Source organism: Penicillium concentricum (genome assembly GCF_028827145.1).
Source record: "Penicillium concentricum strain IBT 3081 chromosome Unknown utg000001l_segment0_segment0, whole genome shotgun sequence".
In the NCBI taxonomy this organism is placed as follows: Eukaryota; Fungi; Ascomycota; class Eurotiomycetes; order Eurotiales; family Aspergillaceae; genus Penicillium; species Penicillium concentricum.
The window spans coordinates 1,535,931-1,548,666 of NW_026622754.1; the positions used below are offsets into that span (position 1 = coordinate 1,535,931).

Here is a 12,736-nt window from a genome sequence, read left to right on the forward strand (position 1 = left end):
AGCTTAGATGTCTCCGAATCGTTTCGGGTGACGGACCAAAGATATATAATTACCACCTCTATCACTGATGTATCACGCCCAAATATTTCTATCACAATTCCAAAGAGTCTGTCGAAAATTCGAAAATGTCTCCTATCCCTCACCTTATTCAGACGCCACAGAGCAATGAAGGCGCTTTGCGTACTCGCTCAGATGGTTCCCCGGACATTGTTGATTTAATGCTTTATATACTAATAGGTCTTCTTTGTGGCCCTGTCGCCCTTGGTGTCACTTTGGGGATATTATACCTTTTGGGGAAACACGTATGCCCACCGTGTTTGGATTGTTTCAGAAAGTAAGTCATGATACCTCTTCTATCGGCATTCTAATCCATCACTTCCCATGAAAGATCCACTGACCAGGCCCTGACGTCTAGTACTGTTCATGGAGTTGGATGTCTGATAAAATACCTTTTCACAGCGTTATGTCGGGCTATCTATGGAGCTGGATGTCTCATGATCACTGGGGTCAAGAAGTTATGCCACTTGATTGCTGTGCGGAAAGCAGCGCCTCAAGTTACAGCCAGCGAATAGCATACCACACCCGGTAAGGGAGACACATTCAAGATAATTACTTTCAAGTCACTAATTATTATTGCTTTTGTTCAGAGTCTATCGAGATGCAAGATATCAGGACATCTGGTAGCACATCGGGTCCGCCAGCCTACGAACCGTCTCCCCAAGAGCCCTTGCCTGTTTACAAACAAGAAGAGTGACTCGGTCTGGAAGAATGGGAAAGATTAAGAATGGACCAAGAATAATGGTATACTGCTTTTATATTGCTTGGCTTGGCTTTTCTCTCTTGGCTTCTCTATTTTGATGTTTATGTCGAATGTGATACCATCGTGATAGCTCTATAGATATGAAAGCGCTTAATCATCTAGCTTGCTTTTGAAATCTTCCTGCCATAAGAGGTTTTGATGTGCTATATGTAAATGGCAGGACACGAGCTCGCAGCCCTTGATAATTAAAGAAAGCCAGAGCTGACGGCGCTGGTGAGATCTATGCCAGCCCTACCAGCCAACATGATATTATGTACGATGTTAAAACTGACACCCTCATCACCATATAGAGCCACAAGATACTGTCACTATAAAACTACAGCACATCCCCAATTCCAAGAAGTAAATATTGACTTCTTGGTTGGCCTGAACTTGGATGTCACCGAACCTTTTCGGGTGACGGAGACTGAAGATAATTATGACGACCATCATGTATCACACATTTTTCAACTTCCATCACAATTCCAAGAAGAGTGACAAGAATGTCTCCTATTCCCCATACGCAGACACCACAGAGCAATGGAGGTGCTAGCTCGCCTCCCTCATATCGTTCGGATCCACTGTTGATGATACTAACCAATATTTTTATGTCCGCTATCAACATTTTTCTCCTGCTTTCCCTAATAGATCTTATCGCATACTTCTATCTTTGGACAAAACGTGTTCAGTAAGTCGTGAGCGATGATGATACCTCGTTCTATCGACATCTAATCTCCCACTTCTCATCTAAGAGAGAAGAGAGACGCTAACGAGACCTTGACATCTAGTGCTGGACGTCGAACAAAGAATGGGTCCAAGAAATTATGTTGCTTGAATTCTCGTCGAGAACCAGCGCCTCACGTTATCATCGCACAGCAAGCTACATGTGATGAAAATGATGTGGCGTTCGGTTTCTTAACAAATATTGCGCCTAAATGGCGTAAGTAGCGCGCAAGAATATTGTGGACTCCAATTTTATTGTTCAGCTCCTAAAGCCGAGTTTAGATGAGCGACAAAACTGGGTGTTGGAGCACCTGGCACAGTTTTCAAATTTCTTGGTAATCTGGGACATGACTTCTTGGATGGGCTGGACGTAGGTGAGTTTCAATCAATAAGTAGCTGGATTCTGCACTTACAAATGATATTTTTGAATATTTCTCCAAGCCCATAGAATAGGCTCTTTCGGCGCCATTTCATGACTCGACAAAGGATCCATCGATTGTAAGAGAAGCGGGTTGAAGTTGCCATCCTTTCCTTCGATAACCCACTGCATGCAGAACTCGAACAATCGGGGATAGTAACCGGCGGATTCTCAACCAATAAGACGAAGAGACCCATCTTTCTGCCATAAGAGGTTTCGAGGTGCTATATCCAAATGGCAGAACACAAGCTCGCAGCCCTCGAGGATCAGCTTCGGATTATGGGGGAACAGCCGGCTGTTGAACCACTTTTCCATCTCGTGTGAACTGTTGAATAATAAGTCTTCCGTATCTGGAAAAAAGAGACCACGACAAGCCCCTCCACTTAAGGGGCCAGGAGAGGTGTGCCGTAGTGTTGTGAAATAACTAAGGACGCCTGCAACCTTTGGATGGCTGTTTCGTCTAATGGATCAATGATCTTCCCCTCTATAAGCCCCATCACGATATAGCTTCGGCCCTACTCATCGGAAAAGAAAGCATAAACACGTGTAATACGAGCTATGTGACTATCCACAAGTTCATAGGCTATCCGTTGATTTTCAGCTTCTTCTTTCGTTACAGCTGGGCCCCATTTTACCACTTGGTGATCGGATATCCTGATAAATATTGGAAGAAATATTATGATAGGTCTCGAGAGCTTGTCAATCGATGTAGCTGAGGTTCATGCTAACAGATTCTCCAATGGTATCCAATAGTTTAAAACGCTATACTTATGAATACTGTACTGGCAACCAGCATACTTGATTTCCGGACCTGTATGCCAAATATAACCCCTAACGCTTTTTGAACATCGCGAATTGACCTACAATGTAAATAGGTCTCCGGGTAATACTGACGACAAACCGTAGTTGAGTATACACAAGCTTTGGCTTTATAGAGAGATCATAACCCAAAGCTCCCCAGAACTCCTTGCCACTGCCTATATCTCATACCTCTCACTGACATCTTTATATCCGCCAAGAATGGCTCCTGTTCCGAATGACGAGTCTGGTTCAACACCAGAGAAGCCAACAGAATTGGCTGCCGAAATTTTAGGGTTAATTCTACTAGCATGCTGTGCTCTACTGTTTCTCATATTTTTATGCGCCATCTTTGTTCGGTATGTATGATAATCGGAAGATAGAACTGAACACAATGATCTTGTAAAGGAGCTGATGCTAAAACTACTTTCGTTATACAGCAGTTGTGCATCTGATATAGTCGGCCGATGGATTAAAAACTGCTACACCCGAGCAAAATCATCTCTTAACACTATGAGGTTGAAGAAAGCCAGAACAGACGGTGCTGGTGAGACCTATTCCAACTTTCAACGCCAACAGGATGTTGCGTTAAAACTGACACACTCATTGCCATATAGAGCCACAAAATGCTGTCATTATGAAACTGCAGTACATCCCTCCGCCTCAATCAACCCACGCCACTACACTTCCAACGCCCGTTCCTCCTGTCTATAAGTAATAGAAAATGGGTTGGGCATAAAAGTTTCAGTGAAAGCAACTTGGCTCTAGGGCAGTCTGGATCGGGACAGCTGGTCGACAATCTTTTTGGAGATGATGGATGGCACAAGATGATTTCTAATAGATAGTGTCATTGCTGTATTCATGACTACTGATTTAGCTACCATTATAATTCTATAAATATTGGCTTCAGCTGGATAAATGATTCGGCGTTGAAAATTTATAAGATATACAACGCTGAAAAGCTAGACATAAAGAGAATTATTCACAGAATCCACGCATAGCCTGTCCAACAATCAAAGAAAGAAGCCAGGACGTATTGATAGACAGGGGTATATGAAGAAAAGACATGCTTCGCGGTAATAATTCAAGTACGTGCAGTTCTCAAAGACAAAGTTCATGTTCATTCATCATCAACAAAGGAGTTGGCCAGATGGCCAAAAAATGGGACCTCAAAGTGGTCCAAAGTATCAACTAGAGAAAATGCGATTAGTATCAGATCTATCTTTCCTGCCAATAAACAGTCCAGCCGTATTTATTGGTAGCTCGCGTAGAGAAATCTCGGAATACTCACCATCTTGGTAAGCATGCATGCTGAGGAAACCGATCAAAGCAATATCGATAATAAACAATGTCCAGGAGAGAAAGGTCGACCAGCAGAGCAGGAGGTGGATGATCTATGTTTAGCCTGTAAGCGTATGCGACGCAAGGACAGATCGAATACTCACAAACATGGTAGCAAATAACATGCTCGATTGCCAAGCATGAAATCTATAGTAAGTAGTCAGAAGACTGAGCTTTCAACTAACTCTACTTTAATTCAAGGCCTATCACATACCGCACATAGTCGCTCTTGTGTTCAGCTAGTAGCAGAAATACACCCCCCGCGGGAGGCAGAAGCAGATACGCCAGCGCTGCTTCGATATCCATGCGAATGGGGAGGCTTGTTTCAAAAGCCCCTAGGCTCACATGGCCACTCTCGACATCTCGCCCAGATCCTGTGTTGCCATGTCCCCCAGCAAAGTAACTGGGAGAGGGTAGATCGGCCGAGGCTCGCGGTGAGCGTAGGATTGGAGAAATACGGTGACCATCTGGGTGGGGAGGGGATAGGGCGCGCTCAAGCTCCGGTGATTGATCTTGATACGGGGCGAAGTTCATTATGTTGTACCTGGAAAGGTGAATGACGGAATGATCTTCGGGGACAGGGGAATAATTTGGGGTAACTCCTTATCCTTATCAGATCGCGACGCGTAACGGCTCATACTGATGCCTCAGGCGACAATATATTAAAGTAAGGGTATCATATCATTCTGTTTCTTCAGTCAAAGATTTATCGTACATAATTCTATCCTCCATCTAGGTCTTCCCCCGACCGCGAGAAATTCCACTCCCTCGTGCTATCCCGCTGGCTGGCCGTTGGGTGGTTGTCGTAGATCCACGTGTTGCCGTGCGGGTTGTGCTGACACTGGGCGTTCTCCCTAAGCCAGTGCTCCGAACCGTACCCCTCGTAGTTCCGCGGGTGGTACCTCGAGTACCCCGAGTGACCTGCGCGCGTCGCTTTTCAATTTCCTCGGCTTTTCGCGCTGCTGCCTCTCTTTGTTGCTGAAGTGCCTGTTCGCGTCTTTCTGCCGCTTGCTGTCTTTGAATCGCTTGGTTCTCGATATCGGCCATGTCCTGAGTAGCGCCTTGCCAGTTGGGGTTGAGGATCAATCGCTGATTATGTTCGGTTTGGGAGAGAATGCGAGTCCACGTGTTGAGGAGTGTCGAGGCCGATGTAACAGTTTGTGAGACGGTCTATACAGATGATTAGCCAAAGTATTGACCATGCATTATGAGAAGGACATGTTACCTCCATATTTCCTTTGGCAGAGTCCAAACTTCCCAGAAGTCCTTCTATGACTTCGTTAATATTCCGCACACCTTGTAATTCTGTCCGGAGGGCAGCCTCTCGGGCCGCCTGGTGATCTATGAGAGGATCATCGCCATCATGGGAAGGTCGAGGTTCCGGTGCAGTTTTCTCGTCGGAGGTTCTTGGGTTGATCTTTTTGTGAGTCGCTCTCCTAGATGGGGAGTTCCAGATGTCCTCTGTGTCATCGTCGGATAGCTGAAGCCTCTCCATTTCTTCAGCTGTGGTGCGGAACGCCATGGTGTTGAATTTGCGCGGAGTATGAGCCGAAGTATGTACAAGCAAACTTGATAGACTGAATACCCAAATGGGTCTAGTCTGGGATTGTATGAAGTGCTTGGATGTTAATTGACTGACAAGATCGGTATTATCAAGGGAATTGGAGTAGATCGAAATAGGAAATCAACATTGTTGACGCGGGGTTTTCAGCCACCGCAATTATCGGGCGGTGAGGATACCCGGGTGGCTGGGCGATTATCGCCTTTCACAACAACCTTCGCCCTTCCTTCATCCCCAACTTATCGCTTTTTTGTTCTCGTCACTTCGGACAATTGGATACCTGCATACTTACGTTTAATATCTTTTTTGGACTTTTATATCTCCGAGTGCTTCCCTCGTTTTGGTCGGACGTCTCACGAGTTGGACGTGTTACGCCCTTGATTGAATCCACACTCCTCCTTGATACTTCATCAAGATCGCGAAATCCAGAAAAAACCCAGGAATAAACTGTGACTAGTATATTATTTACTTCTTTATTCAAAAGATCGGAAACCATCGGGCGGTTGTTCAATCGGCATTCAAGTCAACATGGCGTCAACACCACCACCGCCATCACCGTCTGAGCTTCGTGTACCCAGAGCGCCGCGACATGGGGCAAAGCACGACAACTATGAACCTTACCCTACACGTTACTCCGCTAGACTTGCAGGTCAACGAGCGTCAAGGGTTGTCCAAACTACGCCACCCCCAAGTCATCCAAGCGCATCTGCCAAACCTGGAGCATCTAAAAGAACCCTTTCGCCCTCTTCACCTGGCACCGCCAAACCCTCTCCCAAAAAGGCTGCACGCTCTCATAGAACTGCTGCCTCCCGAATTTCCCCATTTGATTTGGAACATTCACTTCCCCGCACTTCTTCACACCACACCTCCCGGTCCTCTGCAGAACAGGCTTTACCTACCCCAGCGAAAACCCCTTCAAAAAAGAAAGTAATCAGTTCTGAATCTTCTACCTCTCGTTCTCTCTTTCCTTCCACCTCCACCCCCAAGCGCAGAAAAATGGATACCCCCAAACATTCTGCCGCAGACCCCCCAGCAATCTTCGTCGATGAGCCTTTAATAGGGTACACTATCCAAGCTGCAGAGCAAGAATTGGGTATCTCTATTCATGAGGACTCACGTGATCGCATCCCAGTTGTCGGTCCACTTTCGACTGATTCGTTCATTTCCAAGCCTGCAAGAGCTGTTGGACGACCTGCCACTCGCTCGACCTCCAGCCCCCATGATGGAGCCTATTTTGTCCAGTAAGTCAAATCCCCCTTACCCGTCATTCTCACATATTCTAACTTATATCTTAGCCGTGGAAAGAAAATATTCAAGCGCTTTGATGACATGGAGGATGAGGGCGAGGATGAAGATGACCTTGGTCTTTTCGCTAACCGCCCCGACCTGTTGGCTGATAACCCTGATATTCTCAAGAGCGTGACACCCTTGAGACGTGGTGGCCTCAAACCTCGTCTATTATTCCCTGCCGCCGTTAAGCCTACCGTTGGCGAGGAGGAGGATGTCACCGATATCGAGGATCACGAAGATCACGAGCCAATGTCTCCAACTCCGGCTTATGCAGACCAGGATCCGACTCCTCCCATCTTGCCAGATCCAGCTACCTCCTTTGAATCTGAGAGCTCATCTGTCGCTCGTTCTGCCCCCGTTGGACGTACTGGTCTCCGTTTCACTCGCTCTCCTGTGGGCGATGTGTCACCTTTCAAGCCCGCTTCTTTCTCGGAGGACCTTGGTTTCGGTACTTCCACTGATGACCAGACTCGGTCCCGAGGTCTTTCTACCAGCAGTGGCAGCAGTCTCTTGAAGTACTGGCCGCCTGTCAGCAGGAAGATGCGGGAAGTCGACGCCCGCACCGACCGTGTGAAGCGCCTCCGTGAGGCCCGCGGTAGCCCTGCCCCACGCACTCGACAAGCCCTGCGCGCAGAAGCCTCTGGAGAGGCTTCGACCGCCGAGCCATCTACATCCGATTCTTAGGTCTCACTTGGGCATCACACGTTCACACCTCCACTTCACATTATTCCAGCGCTTTTAAATCTTGCCCTTTCTCTCATTTTGTGCATTGCACCGCACTTGGCACTGGGTGTGTGTCAATCTTTTGTTTCTTGCACCCATCTCCCCATTACATCCCTTTGTATGCTTTGTTTTTCATTTTTATCCTAATGCCCTTCTTTCTCCCCAAGACGACCGTCTTGTAATTGCGCAGGTCGCTGGGGTTTTTTTTTTTTTTTTTTTTGCATTTCTTGTTCCAATGGCATGCGTGGGTTTGGAAAATGCGAATACTAGGATACCTCATGAAAACATCTTCGGCTGGAATAGCGGCGTTTTCTCTTGTCTTTTTATCTACGCTTTTGTTTCTTTCTTTTTGGTCCTTTTAGGTATCGGCGTGTTCTTTAGTTGTTTATTCATCGCGGGAAGCGGTTATTTGGTTATCACGGGAGGAATCATGGTAAAGCGGACTGCTCAATGGAAAATTTAGATATTTGGATCAATTTTCCTGTAGTTTGCTGGTGTTAAGTGCTTATGTCGAGGAAGTATGTAGTTTTGTTGTCTCAACCTTGTCAGTATATAGGATCGTACTTGATGTAGTCAAAACAAGCTTTCGGCAGTAGCCGGGCTAAACACCGATATATAGTAGTCCGCTACTAGTACTAGTACACGTTGACTAGGAGAGAAAACCCTCATAGGCCGTATAATGGAAGTACAAATACATTAATCATCACATTGATTCATGACAGGGTTTGTATCTAACTCTACTCAAGAAGTCCAACAACAAGTAAATCCGCCCAATGCAACCGGGGCATGCTTTGTATTCGTTATGGCGTTATGGGTATTAGGGGGACTCAAGGTTTGAAATGGTGACAGGATTGATCAAATGAACTCCAAGTCATCATCATCGTCATCATCCAAGAGTACCTGTCTCCGACTAGGCGTGTTCTCAGCTGGCGCACCCAGGCTCTCCCGACCAGCCTCCCTGATACCCCGTGAAGTGATGAACCGCGTCTTCTTGACCCCGCTGCCGTGGGGCTTGTCATGGGCACGCTTCATTGGGCTTAAACGGACGTTCTTTGCTTTGCCAAAGGTGGTCATATCCATGCCGTGGGTTGTCGTGGGGCTCTTGGGCAAGGGGGCTCCTGGTGTTTTTTCTTTGTTTGGACTCTCGTTGCTGGTCCTTGTGCGAAGGTACTCGGCGCCCACGCCACCAACACGACCGGAAACTAGTTTTTGGGTAATGTCACGCTCTCGTTGTTGGGTCGCAAGACGCCTGCGCATTCGCTCCTCCTTGCTGTCCGAACCACGACCCATCATACCCGAGGCAATGAATGGATCGTCATGTGCGTCAATCAAGTTTGCCGCCGAGCCTCCCATGGGGTTGTAGGACGAACGGCCACCACCGCGGTTTCTGGAGGGCGCTACATAGTAGAGCGATTGGGATCCCATGTCATACTGGGGACCGTCGTGTTTCATGCCTTGCTTGTAAGCACCTCCTCGCTTCGCTCCTGCCCCAAACAATCCGGTGCGCGAGCCGGATTTACCACCAGGACCAAGCATACCGGTATCAGCATTGACTCCCGAGCGTTGGCCCTGAGTGCGTCGGATCTGGATATCAACGTGGAAGTCACAGAACTCGGTCTTTCGACCATCTATCCAGGATTGGCAGGTCTTTCCGTCTTTTCTCACAGCCTTGCAGAATCCGATATCCCGTGCCTTGCCAATTTCGAGAACCTTGTCATCTGATGAAGACAGGGACAGGCTGAATCTGTTTGTATCCAGCTTGTGCTTTGGAGGAGGCATGATTGTGGGGTTCAGAATTGCGACGAGAGTTCCTTCCGATATTTTGTAATAGCGCGGGAACGCAGTGTCAAAAAGGAAGAGGTCAATAGTCCATTTGAGATCCGTCAGAGTAATGGCCATGTATCTGTTCGTGTTATTAAGCCCATCATCATAAGGGTCCTGTTCTTTAACCGACGCGCTCCCCGAAGCCTTCTTGTCCCTGGGGTCGGACTTGGACGCAACGATACCGAATACCACAAAGTCCCCTTCGATGTCCTCTGGAAGCTCGAATGCGGGCGCCTTGACGATTTTGAGTAGATCAGGAATGCGCATAACTTTCTTGTCTGCGAGTGTGCGGCCCAGAAAAGAATGCGGAAGAACTCGACTTGATAGATGCAGTGATGAGTAGGACTCAAATTTTGATGAATCCGGTGGCTTCACAAAAGCATCATCTGTTTGACCTAGTTTCTGGGAGGAACTTGGTTCTTCTTCTGCCGTATGAGTTCGTCTATGTAGATGAGATGGTCTCTCGTTGAGACCACCACCCTCAATTCGTCGAACGTTCGGGGTTGTATTACTGCGTTGTAGACCCGATGGGCGGGATTGTCCCATAGATCGAAGAATATCCTCACGGCTGAAGCTTTCCACAGGCCGCTCTCGTGATGAAGACGGCGGGGGAGAATGCTTCGTATCCGAAGCTGCAGCTTTGAAGGACTCCAACTCCGACTTGTCGACTTGAAACGCCGAACTGCGATTAGCCTGGACCCTTTCTGCTCTCTCCAGCCGAGACTTCTCCGCCGCTCTGCCTTCCGCCATTCTCTCGCTGAAACTTTTTATTCGATTGAGCCCTCCGGTTGACGAAGGAGAAGTCTGGGGCCGCGAGGCGAAGATGTCATTCGAGCGCGGTGTGGCACCGTCCCGAAATCCCATATGACTACTTGGTCGAGGGTCGGGTCTTGAGCTTGGAGGTCGTCTCAAAGATACATCACTGGCCTTCCAGCCCTTATCAATGCCCATGACATATCTCCGAGGCGATATTGGGTCGGGGACGGCAAGTTCTCGCCTGGTAGGTGATGCTGGAACCTGGATTCCATCACTGCTCGTTCGTTGCCTCGCTCCATTGGCGATTCTTGGTGTTGCACCTCGGTCTTCTGTTCGCAGAGCGCTGATTGCGGAACTTGGTCGCACATCTTCGTCCTCGAGGTTGGAACTAGACCTTCCGCGGTTCTTTTGCTGGAGTTTCTTCAATTTCAAGCGCGCTTTGATCTCGGCTAGCTGAAGCTGCAGGGTTTCTTCATCCTCCTCTTCCCCATCATCTTCGTCCACAATTTGACTCGCTTTTGATCGGAGATTGGGTGTGGTACTTGAGCGCTTCAGTGGGGATGTCGGATTCTCTCGGGTGCGTTGCATGTCTTGGTACTTTCGTCGTCCAGCCGGCGAACTCAAGAGAGAGCCGCGCGGGGCGATTGGGGCGGCCACGCAGGTTCGACCACTTTAGTGGGGGAGAATAGTTAGTCACAAACTAGCCTAGCGACTAGGGGGACCTCGGGACCTTACTAGCGATGAAGAGGGTTCAGACGTAATCAGAGAGCGAATGTACCATGGAGCATCATTTGCGACCCGTGCCCTTGCGCAATGTAAAGTGTGCAGAATGCAGAATGCAGAATGCAGAAAGTAGAGTGTGGAAGCGATACTGAGTAGTCAACAACAGAGAACAGGGATACAATAAACAAGGGCTGAAACTTCGCTAATGCAGGAAAAGTGACGGATCGCGCACAGGGCCTGGCTCGGGAAGGCGCGTTGGGCGCGTCGCCATTTTAGCCCCTTCCGTTTTCCGATCTTCACTCTCTCATACACCCACAATGAGGACTCGATCAGCCCCAGTCTCAAAAGCGAAGAAGTCTGAAGATCAGACTAAGACTAAAACACTTGTTGCCGCAGAGAAACCGAACAAAACATTCATCCTCCCATCCTCGACCAGCGACAATGCGCGACTCGTCTCCCTGCCAGATCCCCAGTCGGGAGAGCTAACGCGCTATTTCTTCTGCCCGGATCGTGGTATATACGAATTTACAGTTGTTGCACCACCAGCGCATCTAGCGCGGAGTATCCTGTTCACCCCTCGCACGCGCGAAACCTCGAGCCCATCGGAAGATGAGAACAAGGACACCGAGCCCTCCCAGGGCTCAGTCACGAAGAAAGCAGAGTTCCTAGTGGCAACCCCGATCGATGCGATGTTTTTCATGGTTCCACTGTTAGCACCTTCTTCGAAGTCAGGCCGTTCTCTTTTCCAGCCATTGGACGATATAATCGATTCCCAAGACGATATGCCCAAACATCTGCGCCAAGTCCTTTACGATGATGAATTTCGGAGCTCCCTCCTAGCACGGGCGGAAGCTATCAGTGAAGTGGTCGAGGCTGGTGATGAGAAGATGTTCCGGTTCAATGAGACGAAGCTTGTTCAAGAGTTGATCAAAAAGGCAGAACGCATAGCGGATCGGGGTCTTCCTGCGAGTCTGGAAGAACGTTTTGTTCGTCAGGCGCTAGCCACGCCCTTGATGGCGGTCAAACGAGAAGATGTTGCAACTAGCCAGGAGCCATCAAACGAGAGCCAGGAATCGGCCTCGAAATCGGAGGAGAGGCAAGATTCACCCTCGACTGTGGGTACAACTGCGACCCCATCTGTTACGACACCTGCAGGGGAATCGACACCCGTGTCACAGCCAAGCGAAGAGTCAACAATTCCGGATCACATTACTCGGCTCCTCCGAATTTCCACCGCACTGTCCTTCATGAAGGAGTCATATCTGTCCGCCACAGTGGCCTCGAGACTCGATGAGATCATCGCTTCTGCAGAAAGCCCGATCGATTTCAAGCCGCTGAAAGACTGTCTCAAGGAGATTGCGGAACTTCGCGCCCAAGCTCTTGCGTCACGCGACATGTCTAACTTCAGTCGCAAACGAGCCCTTGATGACGAGGAAGAGGATACACGGGAGGAGAAGAAGCGCCGCAAGGAGGAAGAGGAGAAAAAGTCCAAGGCTGCGGAATCTCAAGCAGTCAAGAAACTGAAGAAGGTCAACACGAGCGGGATGCAGAAAATGAGCTCTTTCTTCGCCAAGGCCGCACCCAAGAAGACTTGAACTTGGGATACTGAACTATAACATACCCGTGTGTTATGCGGGTAATTTATTGCCTGGCTTCGGAGGAATCCAAGCAAGTTCTATGGTTGAAGATTCTGTCTATAGACCTGGAGGCCAGAGCCTCCTACCCAGACGGAGCCACCAAAGGCACTGCCAGTGCAAGTGAACTCGAGTTGAGAGGCCTC

At 48.5% G+C, this 12,736-nt stretch overlaps 7 protein-coding genes across 7 annotated transcripts; 4 read left to right on the forward strand and 3 right to left on the reverse strand.

Annotated features, from left to right (window-relative positions):
* Window positions 1–125: 125 nt before the first annotated feature.
* Window positions 126–572, forward strand: N7517_000588 (uncharacterized protein; the record flags this gene model as incomplete). The annotated part of the gene is made up of 3 exons (XM_056718318.1): window positions 126–209; window positions 238–334; window positions 460–572. 3 exons carry the CDS (start codon window positions 126–128, stop codon window positions 570–572), a joined length of 294 nt encoding a protein of 97 aa, XP_056582453.1.
* A 2,388-nt stretch (window positions 573–2,960) lies between these two features.
* On the forward strand, window positions 2,961–3,456 carry N7517_000589 (uncharacterized protein; the record flags this gene model as incomplete). The annotated part of the gene is made up of 3 exons (XM_056718319.1): window positions 2,961–3,034; window positions 3,179–3,285; window positions 3,356–3,456. 3 exons carry the CDS (start codon window positions 2,961–2,963, stop codon window positions 3,454–3,456), a joined length of 282 nt encoding a protein of 93 aa, XP_056582454.1.
* A 402-nt stretch (window positions 3,457–3,858) lies between these two features.
* Window positions 3,859–4,613, reverse strand: N7517_000590 (DUF4870 domain-containing protein; the record flags this gene model as incomplete). The annotated part of the gene is made up of 4 exons (XM_056718320.1): window positions 3,859–3,929; window positions 4,030–4,132; window positions 4,184–4,226; window positions 4,294–4,613. The coding sequence occupies 4 exons, from the start codon at window positions 4,611–4,613 to the stop codon at window positions 3,859–3,861; spliced, it is 537 nt and encodes a 178-aa protein (XP_056582455.1).
* Window positions 4,614–4,811: 198 nt separating this feature from the next.
* Window positions 4,812–5,601, reverse strand: N7517_000591 (DASH complex subunit DUO1; the record flags this gene model as incomplete). The annotated part of the gene is made up of 2 exons (XM_056718321.1): window positions 4,812–5,249; window positions 5,305–5,601. The coding sequence occupies 2 exons, from the start codon at window positions 5,599–5,601 to the stop codon at window positions 4,812–4,814; spliced, it is 735 nt and encodes a 244-aa protein (XP_056582456.1).
* Window positions 5,602–6,168: 567 nt separating this feature from the next.
* N7517_000592 (uncharacterized protein) lies at window positions 6,169–7,614 on the forward strand (the record flags this gene model as incomplete). The annotated part of the gene is made up of 2 exons (XM_056718322.1): window positions 6,169–6,881; window positions 6,936–7,614. The coding sequence occupies 2 exons, from the start codon at window positions 6,169–6,171 to the stop codon at window positions 7,612–7,614; spliced, it is 1,392 nt and encodes a 463-aa protein (XP_056582457.1).
* Window positions 7,615–8,508: 894 nt separating this feature from the next.
* On the reverse strand, window positions 8,509–10,821 carry N7517_000593 (Mcm10/DnaG-type zinc finger protein; the record flags this gene model as incomplete). The annotated part of the gene is made up of 1 exon (XM_056718323.1): window positions 8,509–10,821. The coding sequence occupies one exon, from the start codon at window positions 10,819–10,821 to the stop codon at window positions 8,509–8,511; it is 2,313 nt and encodes a 770-aa protein (XP_056582458.1).
* A 452-nt stretch (window positions 10,822–11,273) lies between these two features.
* N7517_000594 (uncharacterized protein) lies at window positions 11,274–12,551 on the forward strand (the record flags this gene model as incomplete). Its single annotated transcript, XM_056718324.1, has 1 exon — window positions 11,274–12,551. One exon carries the CDS (start codon window positions 11,274–11,276, stop codon window positions 12,549–12,551), a length of 1,278 nt encoding a protein of 425 aa, XP_056582459.1.
* Window positions 12,552–12,736: the final 185 nt, after the last annotated feature.